The 21,522-nt window shown below is 40.4% G+C and overlaps 1 protein-coding gene across 2 annotated transcripts in view; it reads left to right on the top strand.

The window, feature by feature from the left end:
• The window catches only part of ide (insulin-degrading enzyme), a 24,497-nt gene extending 4,377 nt beyond the window's left edge, over window positions 1-20,120 (top strand). Inside the window, exons 4-26 of one of the 2 annotated variants that reach the window (XM_086121355.1) lie at window positions 105-274; window positions 1,018-1,140; window positions 1,755-1,867; window positions 1,969-2,131; window positions 2,208-2,300; window positions 2,402-2,493; window positions 2,637-2,717; window positions 2,875-2,978; window positions 3,576-3,678; window positions 3,794-3,916; window positions 4,181-4,263; window positions 4,918-5,062; window positions 7,950-8,060; window positions 8,172-8,292; window positions 8,691-8,782; window positions 9,923-10,034; window positions 14,014-14,181; window positions 15,036-15,308; window positions 16,829-16,890; window positions 17,852-17,924; window positions 18,005-18,072; window positions 18,972-19,063; window positions 19,800-20,120. In XM_086121355.1, the coding sequence (XP_085977481.1) occupies window positions 105-274; window positions 1,018-1,140; window positions 1,755-1,867; window positions 1,969-2,131; window positions 2,208-2,300; window positions 2,402-2,493; window positions 2,637-2,717; window positions 2,875-2,978; window positions 3,576-3,678; window positions 3,794-3,916; window positions 4,181-4,263; window positions 4,918-5,062; window positions 7,950-8,060; window positions 8,172-8,292; window positions 8,691-8,782; window positions 9,923-10,034; window positions 14,014-14,181; window positions 15,036-15,308; window positions 16,829-16,890; window positions 17,852-17,924; window positions 18,005-18,072; window positions 18,972-19,063; window positions 19,800-19,902 (2,668 nt within the window). In that variant the 3' untranslated portion in view covers window positions 19,903-20,120. Of the gene's footprint in view, window positions 1-104; window positions 275-1,017; window positions 1,141-1,754; window positions 1,868-1,968; window positions 2,132-2,207; window positions 2,301-2,401; window positions 2,494-2,636; window positions 2,718-2,874; window positions 2,979-3,575; window positions 3,679-3,793; window positions 3,917-4,180; window positions 4,264-4,917; window positions 5,063-7,949; window positions 8,061-8,171; window positions 8,293-8,690; window positions 8,783-9,922; window positions 10,035-14,013; window positions 14,182-15,035; window positions 15,309-16,828; window positions 16,891-17,851; window positions 17,925-18,004; window positions 18,073-18,971; window positions 19,668-19,799 lie in introns of those variants that run through there. The other variant, XM_086121354.1, reaches the window with a different exon arrangement.
• Window positions 20,121-21,522: the final 1,402 nt, after the last annotated feature.

The raw sequence follows: 21,522 nt of genomic DNA on the forward strand, positions 1-21,522 counted from the left end.
TGGCATTCCCAGCTATACGCTATTACTAACATATACTAGTATTATTGTTATTAAGTGTCTTCTGTATGGTGATCGCATCAATTGTCATGTTGTAATCTGTATAGGTTTGCCCAGTTCTTCCTCTGCCCGTTGTTTGACGAGAGCTGTAAAGACCGCGAGGTGAACGCTGTGGACTCTGAGCATGACAAGAACCTGATGAACGATGCTTGGAGGCTCTTTCAACTAGAGAAGGCCACTGGAAACCCAAATCACCCCTTCAGTAAATTTGGAACAGGTAGCCACTCTATTGTTGCTTTGAAGACCTTTGCCCATTGTAGCTGGTTGCAATTGAAAAATCAACAGCAATAAAGATTTTGAGAAGCACAAAGATATTTGAGCCTACAGTATGTCTTGTTCGAAAAAGGTTGAACATGGTCTGCAATTCATTGTATTTTGTTTTTATTTGTGTTCAATCAGTAATATGGTACATACAGACCACCTGGAAGAAAGTTAATACCGCCTTTGTGTTGTAGATAGGTTTGGTTCTTGCCTTTTTCTCCTACAGCAGAGATTTGCACCAGTTGGACTGATTATTATCATTTCTGAAGCCAGTTTGCTATTTACAATTTCATTATTGCTGATGGTGTAGTGGTCCACTTGCTTGATTTGTGACCAAGAAGCGTGGGATCGGTTCCGGCTTAGTGTGGTTGTGAATGTGTGCAGCTGTAACAAAGCGCTTAGCGGTGTTGAAAATGACATAGCAATTTCATTATGAAGATCAGATCCATAGTTTTAAGGTGTCCCAAAACAGCTTTGTGTGAGAAGATTTAACAATTTAACAATGGGGAAGTCCCCCACCCCCCCCCCCCCCCAAAAATCTTCCCAATATCAAGTTCTATACCAGCCCTACTAGTCAAAACACTGCATTCTAATGTATATTGTGTGTTAAACCCCTGTAAAGACACATATTAGTTCACCTCCTCTCATTTCAGTGTGCTCAAGAAATAAATACAATATACCTGTACTCCTCTGTTCTAGGTAACAAGCTGACCCTTGAGACGAGACCATATAATGACGGCATTGATGTCCGCCAGGAACTCCTTGAGTTTCACTCTACATATTACTCCTCTAATCTAATGGGCCTCTGTGTTTTAGGAAGAGGTAAAGCAACACGGAGGAAGACTTTTATTGATTTTTAATTTATTTTATTTATTAGATTTTTTTTTTTGTAAGAGACAAATGTGTTAAGTGATTTACAGCACAATATCTACAGCAACTCGTCTTACAACGATTTTTTTAATGATACCTAGCTATTAATCGACCTGCCTTCGTAAATTTCTGCCCGTATCTTTATTGCTTTTTAATTCCTAAAGTTGGAAGGTAGATAATAAATATTCATTGAATGTTTGAACAAATTAAGTGAATTAAAAAAAAATACTGCACTACTATACAGTGCAAAGGGTTGGGTCGGTGTTCATATGCAAGGTGTGCTCTGTCTTTAATATCAAAATAACTTTACCTCAATCCGCCTCTTGATGGAATGCAAACCAATGAATATCCTAAAATAAAGGCTCGAGGGACAAGTTCATGTTTCACAAGTTAAATGGCATTTTATGATAATTTATTTGAAAGAAAATACACAGAGTATCACTTTGTTGATACTCTGTTGAGGGAAGATGATAAGTGGTTCGGTAAATGAATGATTGAAAGAATGTAGTCAAACAGTTTTTTTTTTTTCAACAAATTTAAGTGTTAAATCATGTTCTTACCCACAGAATCGCTAGATGAGCTGACTTCTATGGTGGTCAAGTTATTTGCAGAAGTAGAGAACAAGAATGTGCCGATCCCGGAATTTCCTGATCACCCCTTTCAAGATGAATATCTAAAAGTCAGCATCTGTTGTTTACCCGTGCTGTTGATTTATGTCTATATTTATTGTTTTCAGATGAATTAAAAAAAATCGATTTCTCTTCCTGTTTATTGTTCCAGCAATTCTACAAAGTGGTGCCCATAAAAGACATAAGGAATCTCTATGTGACGTTCCCCATCCCAGACCTGCAGAAATACTATAAGTCAAACCCAGGGCATTATCTGGGACATCTGATAGGTCATGAAGGACCTGGAAGTTTGTTATCCGAACTAAAAAGTAAAGGTAGGGAACATGAAATGTCCACATAGCGATACATCAAAAGTGAGTACATAAGCAGTGATATTGTCATTGTGTTCAGGATGGGTGAATACACTTGTTGGAGGTCAAAAAGAAGGAGCCAGAGGATTCATGTTCTTCATCATCAATGTAGACTTGACAGAAGAAGGCCTTTGTAAGTAGTTCTTGATATTTGCTCATGGAGTGTTTTCCAGTGTGGTGTTTGTGGAAGAATCTGAATTGTAAATAACCTCATCATGTGGATGTCCCTAACAGTGCACGTGGAGGACATTATCTTTCACATGTTCCAGTATATCCAGAAACTGCGCACAGAGGGACCTCAGGAGTGGGTGTTTCAGGAGTGCAAAGTAACGACAGTATTATACACATTATTTAATAAATGCTGTTTTGATTTTTAAAAAAACAAACAAACTTAGTTTGTTTAATCTCACTGATACTGTGATTGTGAGCTATCGATGTTTATGGCTCCCAATTCTGTCTTTCTCTGCAGGATTTAAACAAGGTAGCCTTCAGGTTTAAAGACAAGGAGCGACCCCGTGGCTACACCTCCAAGGTGTCTGGTTTGCTACATGTAGGTGTCCTCTCTTTGTGCAAAAGTTGATTTCATCAAGTAATGTTACAGCTTGTTGTGGCTCACGTCCTGACTGTCACCAGCCCCCGATGCTGCTCTTAACTCCCAGGATGTGTGACACAAATGTGTTTATGTTAATATTTTGTGTGATTTTCAGTATTACCCACTTGAAGAGGTTCTAGCTGCAGAGTATCTTTTAGAAGACTTCAGGCCAGACTTAATTGAGATGGTGCTGGACAAGCTGAGACCAGAATATGTCCGGTGGGTGCAAGAATACTTAGAATTGAGAAAAAAAAATCTACCTCCATTTTCTACAAATCGAAAAAACTCTTTTGTACATCCGCTGTCAATCATGGCCCTTAGAATTGTAACCATTTGTACATTCCAAGTGCCATTATAAGTATGCAACCCAATGTCTGTGCACAAACATACCTGTTTCTAGAGCATAGAAACAATTGTTTGTGCCCCTGCGTGATTGTTGAAACTGTGGTTCAAAAGAACATTTTATTCCGCACGATGCCCAAAATTGTTGAGGCGTCAATAACTTTATTCAGTCATTCCCAATTGAAGATTACAGTCAAAATAAACCAATTACAGGTATTTAAAACAACAAGGCAATGTTGCCTTAAGAATGGTCCATTAGCTTAACGCCAACGTCTACTGCAAATCGCTATTGACAAGTATTCTTAGTCATAGTTATCGTACCCTTTATGCAATAGCTATTGGAACACAAACAGCGGAGCAGCACATGTAGACAGATATATACTCATGTATATATTCTACCACTTTCCTGCTAATCTGGCTGCAACACTGAATTGCTTATAATGACACAGTTCTGAAAGTATTCTCTCTTTCCAGGGTTGTTTTGGTTTCAAAATCATTTGACGGACGGACGGACAAGGCAGAAGAATGGTATGGTACACAGTACAAACAGGAGGCTATCTCTGAGGAGACCATCAAGGTGAATCACTGCAAATACAGTGCCGAGCAAATCACTATGCAGACAGTGGAATTCTTCTTCTTGAGAGAAATGATTTTGATGAATGACATCAGGTTAAGTCGTGTATGGGTTTCAGAAATGGGCCGGTGCGGACCTCAACGGCAAGTTCAAGTTACCAATGAAAAATGAGTTCATTCCGACCAACTTGGAAATTTACCCTCTTGAGAAAGACTCTCCTGCCGTCCCTGTTTTAATCAAGGCAAGTGGGTTTGCTGCTGTTTTGACATCAAAGCCACCTTTCATATGTTCATACCTTACTCAAGCAGTCTGATTTTAACTGCAGATTACATTAAAAAAAATCCAATGAGTGATGGATGCTGTTTGCTAAAATAATGCAGACGGTATATTTTATTATTCATCAAAGTAAATTTGCACAATTTGTTTGAACTGAAACTGGATTCTCTGTGTTTCTGCATTTCTGATCACGGTGCATCAAAATGAAACGTGTGCGGTCTTCTTTTAGGACACGGCAATGAGCAAGGTGTGGTTCAAGCAGGATGACAAATTCTTTCTTCCCAAAGCATGTATGAACTTTGAGTTCTTCAGGTATGTAATAACTTAGTTGCTGATGGAAATGTCACAAATAGCAAAGTACCCACCCAGTAAAATTACCGCTTCTTCTATGAAAACATTAAATAGTTCAATTACGGATTAGTTGGTCATAATAGCATCAGAAAAAACTGCTTTCGCTCCTCTTTTCTGTTTTCGTAACATAAATCGGAGAACGTTACCCATGGAAAATATCCCAGAACGTTGCATCATGGGAAGTTCAGAAGCAAAAGCAGACAAGCGCTAATTTTGCAGCACTTTTTTTTCTTCTTCTATGCAGTCTGTTGGAATGTCAGTTTTCATACAAATGCTGACACGAGACAACAATATTTGTACTACGGCAATAAATATTTCCCAAAGTATCAAAATAATTTCAAGGAAACTTACTGTTGCGTTCAAAATGTAGCTTTCACATGGATGAGCAGGACTATTTTTTCTAGATTTAACAACTGATGACTTTAATATCAAGTATATATTTTTTTATTTGATCATTTTAGTTTTGGATGGTTCATAGCAGGCAACATTTTAATGTGGAACCAAATTGTCAGTGCTAAAGTTAATAAGATTACATTGTCTTCATATTCTTTTTTTCCTAGCAAAGCATTGTAGTCAGTGCACTTTCTTTCTTTGACCTCTGCTATTTTTCTACAGCCCGTTTGCATATGTGGACCCATTACATTGTAACATGGCTTATTTATACCTGGAGCTCCTAAAAGACTCCCTCAACGAGTATGCATATGCAGCCGAACTAGCTGGTTTGAACTATGACCTTCAGAATACCGTCTATGGGATGTATGTAAGTATTCAGATTCCCTCACTCTAAGGTTCGTGCTACATCCCAAACCTCCTACACTTCCCTCGACTGGGCTATCGTGGCTCAGCCAGACCTCAATGGCATTAATTGTGAAAAATAACATACTTTTTCTATTACACCCAAAAACTGCCATGTGATAGTTAAAGTACACAATTGATCTCCACAAACTAGACCTGGCTAGTGTCAGTATAGCTTTTGTTCTATGCACATCTGTTCATCCTTCATCAATCCTTTTTTCCCCCTTTTTAATCGTTCACCTCCCCCAAAACATTAATTCCTATGAATCCTTTCCCTTGTGCCTCACAACGTCAGGCACAGCATTGTTGTTGTTGTTTTTGTTATACCTGTGCTGTGAATCTAACAAAGTAAGATGAGACTTCTCCAGATGTTTATGCGGGACACAAAGCCAGTAATGAGGCTGCATATACATACTCTTCCTGTCATGACTCTCCTTCCCATCAACTGTCTTTTGTTGGTTTTGTCCCCCCCCCCAACCCCCCACCCCTCCCTTCTGTAGTCGCTATTTATATGCAAATCCACTGCACTGCAATATGACCTACCTGTTGCTCAGGTTACTGAAGGATGATTTAAGAGAGTATACATATGCAGCCCGCCTGGCAGGGCTGGTATATGGCCTAGCCTCTGGGATGAATGCCATCCTCGTGAGTAAGACGTCTGAGTCCTGCAGAGAAGTGGAGCAAGTGTTGTGGACTGTCCTTTTTGAGGCATTTCAAGTGTGAAAGTAAAATTGCTTGCTTGTCCCTGCTCACTTTGGTTTGTTTTAGTTGCAATGATTTCTAAGCTGGAAGGTTCTGTAATGAGTTTTTGCTGGCCGTTGCATTACAGCATGTATTTTAAAAATGGGGCTTTCAGTCCCTCACAGCATTATAAGCAAACTTTTTTTGCAAAATAATACTGGATACACAAAGGCCTTTGTAAACATATTCAAATAAATGAAAAGTTTTGAACCTACAGTGGAATCAATTCCAGGTTGTAGGAATTAAACTCAAGCTAAAATCCAGTTGGAGGTTCAGGCTCTGGGTTCAGATTAAAGTACAAAAATTTTGGTTGATGTCATGTCATTTTGAGTTTTTTTGTACTTCAGACAGGATACTTGCCCACATTGTATTACCGTGGTTTGTAGTACAGTGCAACCTCTGTGGTTGAACACAATCTTTTCTGGGATATTCCAATTTAGGTGTTAATAGTAGGGATGTAACAATAAAGGCTATATCGTGGAATTAAAGTTGTAATGGTATCCTCGCCGTCACATTCCAATATTACATTAAAAGTAGCACATCTCTGCCTTACTTTTCACCTGCTTCAGCCAAACACAGCATTGTGACGTACGTAGACCATGATGTTTTGCGCCGCTGGGGCAATAGGAACACTGTACATGACAATAAAATCACTGGCTAGCCTATTTCTTTGTCACTGCTACTGTTATCTATAAAAACATAATTGTGATTTTCCTAATATCCTGGGATTTTTTTTTTAGCAGTATTTTGAGTTTTTATCCAGAATTGTGATCTCATATTGTCAACTTCCCCACAATATTGTGATAATTATCTTATCAGGAGGTTCATATATATTGTGATGTTTTGATCATTACATAAGTAGAAATAATGTGTCAAAAACTTTAACTGTATGTACAGGCAACGTTTGACATCAGAGAACACAATCTTTTACAGTCGTAAAGAATCAATTTTTTTTAACATCAATGGTCACACAATTGTAAAAGGTTAACCATCAATGTACTGTAAAACATTTTAAAACTAGCATTGAAATTGTTTTGGTTTTCCTTTTTAGAATTCAAACCTGCTTAATTCACTTTGCTTACAAGTAACTGCGATTTGTTTTTCTTGGTTCGGCACATTCTCCACACCTAACAAGACAAAGAGCTCCTTAAAATTTTGAAATTTGCGGTTTTACTATTAACAAATGCCAATAAAATGTTTTTACCTGGCTACAACAGACTTGTCCCCTTTATCACTAACATTCTGCACTGTTTGGAGTCATCCGTTCCCGCTAATCAAAGGCTGCCCAAATGCGGTCCTGAATAGCTATCCAGTCTGTTTTACGTTTCCCTCCTCCAACACACCTCATTCCAATGATCAGGATCGTTATCAGGCTTCTGAAAAGTTTGCTGATGAACTGTTCATTTGAGTCGGGTCTGTTGGATGAGGGAAACATGCAAAACAAGCACCGGATTTGGGCACCCCTGCGATAATCTGTGTTTGCTCGTATTGATAATTAACAACCTCTCAAAATGATGGTGGTCTCTCCTTGGGGACAGTCTGTTGGTGTATCTGTGAGCTGTGTCGAATAGATTGCAGTCAGCAGTATCAGAGTGGCCATTTGTCAAGGTTAATGATATTAGCGATGACTTTTACTGCATGTCTGTCATCCAAGGGACTTTGTGATGTGGGTAGAAATTGGTGTGATTGCTGAATCAGGATGGGTCTTGAAGGATGTAGATGGCACTTTATCTTGTTTCAGTCACCCTTTTTCTCTCCTTGCTTCTGCCATTTTTAAATTGTGCATTTGCATAGGAAAAACCCCCCCACTGTTACTTGCAATAGATGTTCCTTTCTCCCTATACCGGAATACAACTATGTTGAAAGTTATATATTTGACTATAACAAGATTAGGTATCCAAAAACAATCTGATAATGAGAGACTTATTTTCCCGTTCAACAGATTGTGTACATCAGGTGTTGAGAGGCCATTTTGTTCATCCCCTGTCTTGTCTCCAGACCCAATAGTCCCTCATAGGCCAGGAGATGACCATCATATTCCTAAATGAATAAATCCAATATTTGACACCCACAGTGATCCTGTTAAACCATCTACTCTGTCACTGCGCCAGCTTTCTGTTAAAGGTTACAATGACAAGCAGGACATCCTTTTGAAGAAGATCATTGAGAAGATGGCCACGTTTGAGATCGATGAGAAGCGGTTCGACATCATCAAGGAAGCGGTAATCACTATTGTCATAAACACCATTGCTGTGTTCTAGCCAGCCCGCTCTAGGAGATTTTAAACCACAGTGTTGGCTGTGCTCACATTTTTTCTCCATTTCTTTCTGCAGTACATGAGGTCTCTGAATAATTTCAGAGCAGAACAACCGCACCAGCACGCCATGTACTACCTTCGTCTACTCATGACTGAGGTGGCCTGGACCAAAGATGAACTCAGAGATGCTCTCGAGGGTGAGATGATACTTTTTCAACATATTTAAAAATATATATATAACAAGAAAGACACCAACTTAGAGTGACATTTTCAAATTTCGGGAATGTGGTAATACCTGACCTTTTACTCCTATAACCAAATGGAATTCTCTGCTATAAATGTGGCTTAATATACGCTTACTATCGTCTTTTTTTTAATACCTGAACCCCTTTTTTGTGGAACACTTGATGTGGCCCAGACACTCTCAGATTCTATTTCCCACACCCCCCACGTAAATTGAGTTTGAGACCCCTCATATACATCTTCAAATGCAAAAGTTGAGCTGAATTTTCTTTAACCGCTTGTTCTTTGGCCGAAAATGAGTCATTTCATTGTGACGTTGCTCTTCGAATGATAGCTGTGATCTGTATTCCAGATGTAACTCTCCCGCGGCTCAAGGCTTTCATACCTCAGCTGTTGTCACGGTTACATATTGAAGCCCTTCTCCATGGTAACATCACCAAGGAGGTTTGTTTGTGTTTTACTCCTTAAAGAAAATGGATTCACTTTCTGGTGTTTGTTTAAGTAGCAATATTGTGGAAAATAATATTTTAGTGGAGAAAGTCCGAGAAAACCATTTAAGAATACCGTATTTTCCGCACTACAAGGCGCATCGGATTATAATGCGCACCGTTGGCTTTTGAAAAAATTGAATGATTTTAGGTGTGACTTTATAGCGCGAAAAATACAGTAATCTAATAAATTCCCCTGATAGACAACCTTCAAAAGCAAATGGGATATTCATATAAAATTCATCTGAAGTAGAAATGTTAAAATGAACACAATTTATCGTGGTAATGTTATCTGCATTGCTACAGAAGAACTGACTGACTACTGTATTTCTCTGTTTGGTTGTCAGTATTCAGCTTTTATCCAATTCAACACCACAATTTGTAATGACAACAGTACTGTATCCGATTTATATGGCACTTTTCTATAACACTGAAAGTGACCACAATGGATACTTTTTTTTCATGCACTCGCACATTCACACGCTGGTTGCGGTTAGATACGCATGCAGGCAAGGGCAGGCTGACTGAATCGTGGCTGCCATTGTGCACCTACTGCCTCTCCAACCGCAACAAAACATTTACGTCCACCCGTAGACCAGTGTGAGTGGCACTGGAGGGAAGGTGGGTGAAGTAAACATCTTGCCCCGAGGACACACCAACACATAGCTTGGACATAGTGAAATTCTAACAGCGGGACCCTTCGCTCTATCTTGTGAGCCACGGCAGCCCGTATAATAATCCTAAGTAATGGGCCACTGTGCACAATGCTGTATTTTGGCCTGGGTGTAAAATGTAAAGGTCCAATAGCGCATGGTGAAAATGTACATTAGATACCCTGAATATGAATATGGATGCATTCATCTTTTATTAAAACCATTTCAAGTAGTGTGAGTGCATATATATTCTGTAGATAGACACAACAACTTTCCTTATTCTGAACATTTCTTTTTATTTATTTAAAAAATATTTTAAAAAACAGGCACCTATTTAAGGAACAGAATGAAATGTGGGCATAGTGTTTGCTGCTCGATGTTTTTCTGCTTTCCCATTAGATACTTATTCATTTCTTCCTGTCCTCTTGGTCATGTTGTTTTAGTCTGCACTTGGGATGATACAAATGGTGGAGGACACTCTCATTGAGCACGCACGCACAAAGCCTCTCCTACCCAGCCAACTGATACGCTACAGAGAGGTGCAGGTTCCTGACGGTAGGTCTTGTACTCCTTCACACTCCGCTTAAGTACCGGTACTCGTAATCAACACCCAGCCAGGCTCCACCGCAACCACACAGAAGGGGCCTCGCCCTTCTTGCAGGCGCATGTTGTCCTTACACTGGAAGAGGCTTCAATCAAATTGAACATTTCTAATTTCCACCTGAAGGGAGACTTGTGGTCACCTAGTGCGAATTGATTTCATTCAGTCAAAACAAGTGCCGGTACACACATTCCTCTTGGCAGGTACACACACGCATGCTTAGCAAGTCACCTGTGCTACCGCCCTGATTATGTTATGCACATCGAGTGATTTGTAGACGAAAACCAGGGTCATGTGGGGCTATCAGCAAAAATCCTGTGTCTCACCGAGGGATGCAGAGAGGTTTACGGGCGTGGTTCCAGGTGGCAGGAGTACAAGATGTAAAAACACTGATGCTCTGCTAAGTCACTGCCTGCCAATGTAAAAAAAATAAAAATAAAAAGGGAAAAATAGCTGATATACACTCACTAGCCTCAAGCTGGCAAAATTTGTGCAATTTAATAATATCCGAAACAAGTGATGCATAAAAAGCAACATGGCCAACCCTTGCCGGTTCTGCAAAAGCACCATTTGCGTACTCACCTGTTTGTGATTTATTTATTTTTTAATGTAGTACAAAACTAAAACTTTTCACGTTTTTTAAGGTTTTGCAAAAAAATACAAAATAAGATTTGCATCCGTCGGAAATGCTTATAACATTTGCGGAACTGCTTTCATGGAAATAAAAATGCTCCTCAAGTCACATGCATGCTGGCATGTTATGTTGATCCTGCACAACCTGTAAAAATACCCATGACTGCTTTCTGAGTGCCCATTCTATTATGTTTTTGACTCATTGATGCATCGATACATCATATATTTTTCTAAATGCATACACCAAGAACAGCAAACAACTTAATGTTGGTTTGGCACACAGCGCACAGCTTCAAGGAGAATGAGGAACCTGATGTGTCCATAGGCAGAAGCGATGACGAGGATGTTTGTGATTTGGTGGCGTCTGAAGCCACCTTAGTTCATAGCTCTCATGGTAGTAATTCCTTAATCTCAGTTCAGATACATATTAACAATCTAAAAAAATGTTCACCAAACTAATTTGATTCCTTAGAGTATGTATGTAGCCAAACAGCTTCGATAGTAGGGGTGTGCAAAATAAATCGGGATTTTACATGCCAAGATTCAATACCAATGTATGTCAAAGTACAGAATCGATTCTCATTTTTCTCAAAGGCAAACGTGAAGGTACCATCTTCTTCCGGCAGATGGCAGTGCGGAGTCAATTTGTTGTGCGGAGTCAGGGGACATAAGCATTCAGCCTAGTCACCCTAAGGCAGGCATGTCCAGCTGCGGTCCTGGAGGGCCACTGTCCTGCCTGTTTTCCATCTCTCTGGGCTGCAACACACCTAATTCAGATGATCAGATCATCAGCCAGCTCTGAAGCAGCATTAGAATGATCCTGATTATTTGAATCAGGTGTGTTGCTCCTGGGAAAGCTGGAAAACAGGCAGGACAGCGCCCCTGAGAACCGACTTTGGACACCCCTGCCCTACGGCATCTGAGTAAGCCAGTGCCCGAGCCACGCAGCCGGCTCTTTCTGAAATAAATGTCAGTAAGAGTGACTGACTTTCATCTGGCTGCATTGATTGACGTACATGATTCAACTTATCACTAGTATTGTGATTTGAATCGGATCGGGAGTTAAGGGAATCGTCCCATTCCCTAGTGTGCTTACTCCGTCGAATACAGGGCAGATAAAACATAGATACTGAACAAACACTGTCGGGCAAAATAATCATTGTGGTTTGTGGTCACCAGGACTTGTTACAACACAGCCAGTACATATACAATGCATACCAAAAAGGTGTAGGCGTTGGCTACTTTGGAGCTGGTTAGTAAGTGTGTGGATTTGTTTACAGCTGCTGAACCAAACTGGCAATAGCAAATTCTAACCCAGCACTACCGTTGTTCATGCATTTCTTTTACATTAATGCCAGAAAAGGAGGCGTTGTACCACCGTCAAGCCCCTTCGAAACAATGGATATATCCTTGTTGGAAATTTATAGACCCACCTCAAATTTTCCCTTCTTCACCAAGATTTTCAGGAAAGTGGTTGTTAATGCTGAGCCTTTTTGATGAATTTCAATTAGGTTTTTGATTTTTTCACAGTACAGAAACAGCTCTTAGTGGCCATATCATCCGAAGGCCTGGTCTATATGTAGCCAGGCTTAAAAATATATATACACTTCCCCTTCTCCGTATAGAAAAATATTTCCATCCACACTTCCTCGTTTGTTCAAAAAAATAAAAAAGTGCATCCACAACAAACTGCTGAAGCGCATTTTTCAATGCATTTACAAGCGCTTCCAGAAAAGCCCCTTCACCCAGTTGCCCGGATGGCAGGATGTCATCCTTGCAGGCAGACCAAGCACACCTCTCGGCGTGGAGTCTGCCGCGAGGTGACACTGGAGTTATGACTTTTAACATTTTTAAAATCAGAAAGCTGAGAAGTCAGCAAGAGAAAATAAGCTAAAAATAAAGATTAATAAATACTTGGCCACCATCAAATGAACGGTAAAGAGCCATCCATCCATTTTCAACCTTTCCATTTTCAACCTTTCCCAATTGACTTTGGGCGGAAGGCAGACTACACCCTGAATTGGTTGCCAGTCAGTTGCAGGGCACATTGAGAGACAAACAACCATTCAATTGTATTTATAGAGCACTTTCGAACAGCCATCGCTACATACAAAGTGCTGTACATGGAGAAATTTAACATATACAATAAGAAAACAATAAACAGTAAAACAAATCGGTAACAAAGACGGTAGAAAGCACCGAACACATTCACATCCATATGCACACCGTCACTGAGTGGGAACCGATCCCACACTGCCCGCACATGAGTCCGACGTGTGTAGCACTACATCATCAGCGACTGACTGAAAATTAAGGAGCTAAATGAAAAAATAAGTAAACAAATACAATCTCTCTCCCCCCCTTCTCTTTCCCTCCCTCTTTCTCTCTCCCTCACTTTCTCTCTCTCTATCGAGAGTGACAGATAGCACTCTATTCAATCATGCCTCTATGTCAGAGTGGCCAAACAAAAGCCACTCTTTTGTAAAAGGCTCATGGCAGGCCCCCTGGAGTTCATGGAGATCATGACGAGAGAGAAAATTCTCTGATCTGATGAGGCAAAAATTTAGTTTGTTGATGTCAATGACAGCCATCATGTTGGAGAAAACCAGGAACTGCTGATCACCTGACTAATACGCGCGGGATGCCTACAATGTAGCATGGTGTGGGGATGTTTTTCAGCTGGAAAAATTGGGAAACTTGTCAAGATTGCGGGAAAGATGAATGCAGCAATGTACAGAGGCGTCCTGGAGGAAAACCTGCTTTGCTCAGACCGGGGGAGGGTTACCGTCCAACAGGACAACAACCCTAAGCAGACAGCCAAGATAATGGAGTGGTTTCAGGTCAACTCTTTGTATGTCCTTGAGTGGCACAGCCAGCACACTTGAATCCGATCGAACGTCTCTGGAGAAAATAGCTGTGCTGTGATGCTCCCCGTCCAACCTGATGAGTGCTGAAGAAGCTGGAATTACTGCCAAAAGTGGAGTGTTGAGCAAAGGCTATGAATACATATCTACAGTACATGTGATGGCTTTGGAGGGGTTTTTTTTCCCAATACATTTGCAAACATTAAAAAGAATTTAAAAAACATTTTTACTTTGTCATACACACATGTGTTGTGTGTAGAATTTGAAGGGTTGAAATTTTTTCCAGGCTGTAACATAAAATGTCAAACGCTAGCTTTATATACTTGTCGGATGCACTGATAAGCAACACAGGTACGATAAACTTGAAGAGCATATTGCTTCTTTTTGATAGTCCCACTGGTGCAAAAAAAAGTGAACATTGTCATGTTGCTGGCAGGTGGCTGGTATGTTTATCAGCAGAGGAATGAAGTGCACAACAACTGCGGCATCGAGATCTACTACCAGACTGACATGCAGACCACCCATGAGAACATGCTGCTGGAGCTATACTGTCAGATCATCTCCGAGCCGTGCTTCAACACGCTGAGAACTAAAGAGCAGCTGGGTGAGACGCTATCCATTCATTGAATGGCCTCTATGCATTTGAGTGTGTGCATGCGGGTGTGTGTATATTTAATATGTACAAAGTACATTCGTTTGTTTGTTTGTTTATTGAACATAAAACATATATACAGTAATAATTTGACAGAAAATAAGGTAGATAAAAAAAGTAAAAAGAAAGAAATCAATCTTCATTCAACACAGTTATTATGTTCAAGGGAGTAGGAAGAAGTAAAAAACTTATCTAGTCCTACCCCGTTATGTGATTGTATCTAATAAATCATTTTTATATCAATCAGAAAAGAAAAAAGTAAGAAGAAAGAAGTCTCCATTAAGGCTCATACTTTACCCTTAACCGTGATATTTTTACAACTTTTGGTTTGTATCGGGATTATATACTTCCACACCCTGACACTCTTGTGTCAATTTTCTCTTGTATTCATTCCAGTGAAGTTTGTGTTAAACATAAATAAAAAAATGAATACAATAGTTTGCAATCATGTTCAATCTATATTTAATTGAATACCGGTACAGTACAAAGACAAAATGTTTAATGTTCAAACCGCTGGCCAAGAAGTGATTTTCATTTCAATATTTACTGTAATTATGACGTGACTATTGTTAGCGTAGGTTCGTGGTTAACTGATGCATGCCACCTTGCGTAAAAATTCAGGTTATGTCATAGCCGTAGGAATGGAAGTGAATTGAATACCCTTCATATTTACGATCAAAGACCTCAGCCAGCCACCTCGACTACCTTGTGGGAAAATACAAGATCAGGGTTGAAAATGGCCTTGATTGGTGATAACACTGCGTTACGCTGAGCCCTGACCCAATTTCTCCTTTGCGCCCTTAAAGGCTACATTGTGTTCAGCGGGCCAAGACGGGCCAACGGGGTCCAAGGCCTTCGCTTCATCATCCAGTCAGAAAAGGCGCCTCACTACCTGGAGAGCCGCATCGAGGCCTTCCTTTGCACCATGGAGAGATCAGTGGAGGAGATGAGCAAGGAAGCCTTCCAGAAACACATCCAGGCCTTGGCCATCCGCCGCCTGGACAAGCCCAAAAAGCTGTCTGCCGAGTGTGCCAAGTACTGGGCGGAGATCACTTCCCAACAGTATAATTTTGATCGAGGTGAGCTGCTGCAAAGCTGCTCCTCACCTCACGGCTACATCTGACTCATATTTGAGTAGTCGAATTAGAATCATCATCTCTGATATTGTTGCTCGTCTGACGTATTAGAGTTTGTGTTGCACCAATCAATCAGTTGCGATCGGCACCCATATTTCCTTATTATTGGGGCATCTGCAATCAGCCAACCCCTTAAATGAAACCGATCTTCTCCACCGATCTCATCTCTGCAGAGGTTTGACAAAGTCAGCCACTCTCCTCTTATGCGATGATTAATAGTTTTTTTTATTTTTAGTTGTGAGAACTACTTCATGCGCAGTTACAACAACCTATTTGTGTTGTTTCACAGGTAGTGTCACAATGTGTTACAATAAGACAAGTAGGCACGGGCGATAACCGGATTGACGAATTACCGTGGTTTTAAAAAGCCGCTGTTTCAATATGTGCTAATACTGTCTCTCACCGGTAATGTGCTCTTGTCCTCTTTTTGAGGGGACCTTTAAACAGCGCACAATATGATGAGCTGCTTGCAGAGTTGAGTAAAATAGCGGCGTCTTTGAAGTTACTCTAATTGCCTCATTAACTTTTTTTTTTCCTCCTCAACACATAGCTATGCATAGAGGGGTGGGTGGATGGAGCGAGTAGGCGGGAGGCTCGAGGTTGCTTCATGTACCAAATATTGTATACAGTCAAACCTCGGTTTTCGAACGTCTCTGTTCTCGACCAAAAATTTCGAGTTTTTTATGCCTCGGATGACGACCGAATTTCGGTTCTCGAACAAACTGAGCGCACTTGAATGCGTCACTTGACTCCTCTCGCCTTCCTTACATGAGGAAGTGACGCTTCCTCATGTAGCGTTCCATTGTGAACAGACGTGTTCAGTCAAGATTTTTTTTTTTTTAAGCGTGGTTTCGGTTTTCGAACAAATCAGTTTTTGAACAGCCTTCTGCAATGGATTATGGTCGAAAACCGAGGTATGACTGTATTTTTGTGTAAAAATAAAATGGATTGTGTTCATTTGAGGGGGGTGGAGGGGTCAGTTTTAGTTTACCCACATATTAAAAAAATAAAAAAAAAGAGCTGTAATTTTAAGATTGAGGTTATGGAATGGCCCAGTCTTGGTCCAAACCTAGATCCGGTCAAATATATGTGGGGTGATCGAAAGAGGGCCGTGAATAGGAAACGCCCTCGCAATCTCACTTTTTTGGGGTGTTTTTGCAAAGATGAGTGTTCAGATAGTTGCCACATCAAGATGTGCAACAATGATAGACTCTTAGCCCTAAGACTGCATGCTGTGATAAAAGCCAAAGGTGCTGCAATAAAGTGCAGCATGATCTTGAGAGTGTGCATATTTATGCACCCACATTATTTTTTGTAGGTCAAATTAAATGTATTTATTTTGGTATCTCTTTAATCACAAAATAATCTGGTAACAGAATCCTGACCCAGTGTAAAACAGAATGATTGCAGGACCGCCAAGATTGTGCCTGAATGAACACTCTAATATTTGTGTTGTGCCGTAGATAATATTGAGGTTTCCCACCTGAAGACGTTAACTAAAGATGACATCACGCAATTCTACCGCGTAAGTAAATCTTACTTATAAATTCTATCCATTCTGTCCTGTGGCTGCTGCGATGTGGTGGAGCTGTATGCTCGTTCATGCTGGAACACTTTCACTATGGAAGCCGCGAGATTGATGATACCCTCCCTCTATAATCATTTGTGTTGAGATGAATATTTTTTGCACTCTGGATGGAACACGGTTTGAAATGACATAGAGAGAAAAGAGAGGACATCGTACAGTATAGGCTACTGTATGACAACATTACACAGGAGGATTTTATCTACTGTTGGTTGGGAACATTTTTGGCCCTCCTTGAACTGTTTAACCTATTGCCACATTTCAGGCTTCAAGCATAAATAAAAATGTGATTAGTGTGTGTGTGTGTGTGTGTGTGTGTGTGTGCGTGTGTGTGTGTGTGCATTTATTCCACATGCCACAAATTTACTTCAGAAGTTGGTCAATGCCAAACTTAACGATGGTGTAAACATTCAAATCATCTTGAGTTTGACACTTTAAACCTGGTATTTATTGTAATGCCATAAAATGGGATGTTCTGTCAGTAATTTTGGGCAGATACTAAATCATGGGGTCAACAGCAATATTTGTGACTCACAATACAGTAAGACATTTACACCCATCATTCATTAAGCAGTAGTATATTGTATGTGCATGTCAGTCTAACAATTGGGAAAGTAAAATAAAAAGGAAAACTGGGTATAAAATTGTCACCCAAAAAATGGACAAGATCAGTGTGTCTTTTTTTTAATCACATTTTAAGTGGAAAAAATGCATAGCAAATTGCCCTCTGATGCATTTTTTGTTTGCTTTTGGTGACAGTTCTTTTCTGTGGCTGCACTTTAGATGAAGCCAATAAAATTCTTCAGTCCAGAGGACATACAGTATTTTTCACAAATTACGCAACAAAATCCCCATAGATCAGAATCAGACTTAACTTGATCCTTTGTATCCCCCCCAAAAGGAGCGCCTGACCTTGCACGCTCCCAAAAGACACAAGATGTCAGTTCACGTGCTGTCCAGAGAGATGGACACCTGTAAGTATCTGCTGTCTCGTGACCAATTGGAAGAACACCACACAGCACGGTCTGGGCTCACCTTACCGTGTGTCTCCTAGGTCCCCTCGTTGGAGAATTTCCAGCTCAGAATGATGTCAACTTGGCCCCGGCACCCTCTTTGCCCCAGGTGAACACTATTTACACCAATGTATGAATGAGTGAGTGCATGCGAAGCTTCTTCATCGTATTATGCTTATTTACTCCCACCAGGCCCAAAATAGAGTACACAGTCTAACAAAGTCCACTTGTGAAAGATGTACAGTATAAACAATTGTCTTCAGGTTTTTCTCTGTACTTTTGTAGAATTGCCCATTTGCCGGTATCCTTTATGATCAGACTGAATAATGTCAATGAATGAAGTGTAAATGCTTTTAAATCTAGGATACAAACGATGCTCTCTTCTCACAACTATACTATAAGGTCATCCAAAAGCATTTTTACAATCATCTATTCCAAAATCTTGTTCTTGCGCTGTAAATTATTTTAGCAATTTTAGAAAGCTACTTTTTTATTTAATTTGAATTGAAATGTCCAATTTTCTTTTGTTTGCTTTTTACAATTTTACTCTTAATTATGTGAAGCCCAATGAGTTTACCTTGTGAATGAAATGAGGCATATAAAGAAACTTGTCCAGAGCTCCAGAGTCCCCTTAAAATTTTTGACAATGCACCTACAATTTTCATCCACTCGCTCCAGTGCAACCAGATTTTTTTTAATACTATTTTTGAATATTTAAATTTGCCGACCAAACTTCATATTTCAGCCAATTTATCAATAACATAGAGAAATATTTAACTTGCAAGTCGGTTTTAGAGTGTGTCCTCCTCATTGTGCCGCAAAGATTTCGGGTTAGGGGACTTTGTGGTTAACGATAATGGGCTTTCAGGTAAACCTTTGGGATGAAGCTAAAATGCACTCTTAACACCTTCTCCAATCTTTTGATTACATGTCGGGTGACAACAGTATGTCAGGAGTACGCTTGAAAAGAGGATCTTTAAAGATGGAACTGTTGATGTGTTTCCGCAGCCGTCGTTGGTCCGGGACATGACAGAGTTCAAGAGGAGCTTGCCTCTTTTCCCTCTGGTCAGGCCTCACATCAACTTCATGGCAGCCAAACTGTGAGCGAGTGTGGCCGCGTGCACGCGCTGGGCCCATGCCACAGCGGAATGTCGGAAAGACTCGGATCTGACTGAAACCTGCATGTGTGTGTTTGGTGGAGTACATATGAATGTGTGAGCAAGCAGGCTGGATCCACTAGAAGGAGATGCTTGGAAACTAATGTGTGTAATAGAGATACAGGTCACCATAGTTGTGATTCACGGTAGAGCCTCGTGTTCAAGTTGAACAGGAGATGCAAAACTTCAATAATGATGTCACAGTCCTGTATAAGCTTTTTGTAGAGGAGCTAGACATCACCCGACAAAGAACTTTTTACTCGTCGTCATGTTCACAGCGATGGTTTTATTCCTCGCAGTTTTCTTTTTAACCTGTTAAAATATTGGGACCCTTTTGAGGTATTTTTAATCAGCTTACCATGAAGCGCCTCACCCGTAGAACGTTATTTATTTCTTTTCTTTTTTTTTTCCAACTTAAAATACTTTTTAAAAGATATCTCAGGGGTACTCACATGCTGATTTTTTTTAAACCTTTCGTTTTTGTTTTATTGGTCTGTCATCTACATTAATATTTTATTCATTTCAATAAAAATGTGATCAAATCCTACTTGTCATCATATGGGTTTGTTAACTAAAGAATTAAGTGTGTAGTGGAGGTTAACTCATCTCACCGATGGTCCACGAGTGACAAGTTCAATTCCAGCTGTGTTCACTATGGCTCATGCTGCCCCCTCTGTAGAATGAAGGAACAAGTTAGAGCATGGTTCCGCTACATTCGGCAGAGAAATCAGAGAGAGCATCCTTTCCATCTGCATCACTTTGTGGAGCGGGAGCTGCACTGACTACAAAAGAAAAGCCCTGCAGCGCATTGTGAGCACAGCTGGAAAAAAATCATTTGACACATTCAACACCCGCCTCATCCGAAGAGCGACCACAATTGCGGGCGATGCGAGGCACCCCGCGCATAATCTGTTCATTCCCTTGCCTTCTTTTTGCTCGATCCTCTGTATGTTTCGCCCATATTGGCGTTTGACAATAAAAGCATTTCTTCATTTTGAAATCTTGGCTGTTGAGTTCCCTGATTGATGGCTCTCGCGGGTGTGTACCTGAGGCTTCGTCACATGAAACAATGGAATTTTAATCTATAGAATGCAGTTGAGCAACAACCACACCCACATGCGGACACATGCACACACAGACCCTTACATATGTGCACATAGATAAATCAATCAATTGCAGCGACAGTTGTGAATGTGATTAGGACTTTTACACAGACGTTCCCATGACCCTAAATGTACAGTGTTGTCAGTGCAACGAAACAAAACAAAAACATGACTACAAACAGTGAGGAATAACTAAATACGGTAAATCGATAAAGATAAAGAGTGTTGGAATTTCCAGGATTTTGAGGTGCGCCACCAGAGGCCCTGTATCTTACAGGAATATGTCTGCACCTGCACTGAGCATATCTCCACATTCAAACCACAACACAAGCATCCATCCATCCATTTTCCGGTCCGCTTTATCCTCACAAGGGTTGCAGGGAGTGCTGGAGCCTATCCCAGCCGTCTTCGGGCAGTAGGCGGGGGACACCCTGAACCGGTTGCCAGCCAATTGCAGGGCGACACAAACATTATTGGCCCGAATATAAGACGGCCCTGATTATAAGACGACCCCCTCTTTTTCAAGACTCAAGTTTGAAAAAGACTTTTTGAACACCAAATTAATTTTTATACAGAAAATAATTACAGTACATCTGAAACTAATGATTATAACAATATACAGTATTTGAGAGAAAAATAATGTTATTTTGCCTCATTCAAATCTAAAGTGCAATCACATTCGTAAATGAATGGCTTCTGGTTCTTGAAATGTAAATTACATCATAACTTCTCCTCAGCTGCCAGTTAACCTGGCTGATCTTCGACCCACTTCTCCAGATTGCCACTACGTTTCTCCATTTTCTGTTATCTCTTCTATTATTTTCTTCTCTTTTCCTTCTTACCGCTATTTTTTATTTTTCTTCTTCGTGCTCCCGCTATTTTTATTTGTATTCTTCGTGGCAGGGGTTTACTTTGGCCTGGGGAGTCAAGTTCAGCATTTGCTTCCTTGATATCTGGTGCCATCTGGCGTCGTGAATGGGTATAATGTCTAGACCTCGAATATAAGACGACCCCCACTTTTTCAGTCTTATTTCAATGCAAAAAACACCGTCTTATATTCGGGCCAATACGGTAAATCAGATTTGTATGTCTGCTGCAGTCACGCTCATCCGAACTATAGGTCATCAAGTCTACAGAAATTACCATTGTTTGGTGGATGAAGAAGTAGAAAACAGTCAGTGGCCAAAATAAGATGGCATGAAATGATCTGGTGAACAAAATGACATCCTCGCAACTGCCATAAACGCGTCAGGACACAAGGGGCCGTGCTTCCTTTCGTGTTAAACATACTGCCCCACG

Source organism: Hippocampus guttulatus, chromosome 10, assembly GCF_054856545.1.
Source record: "Hippocampus guttulatus isolate MCC_2025c chromosome 10, RoL_Hgut_1.0, whole genome shotgun sequence".
NCBI lineage: Eukaryota > Metazoa > Chordata > Actinopteri > Syngnathiformes > Syngnathidae > Hippocampus > Hippocampus guttulatus.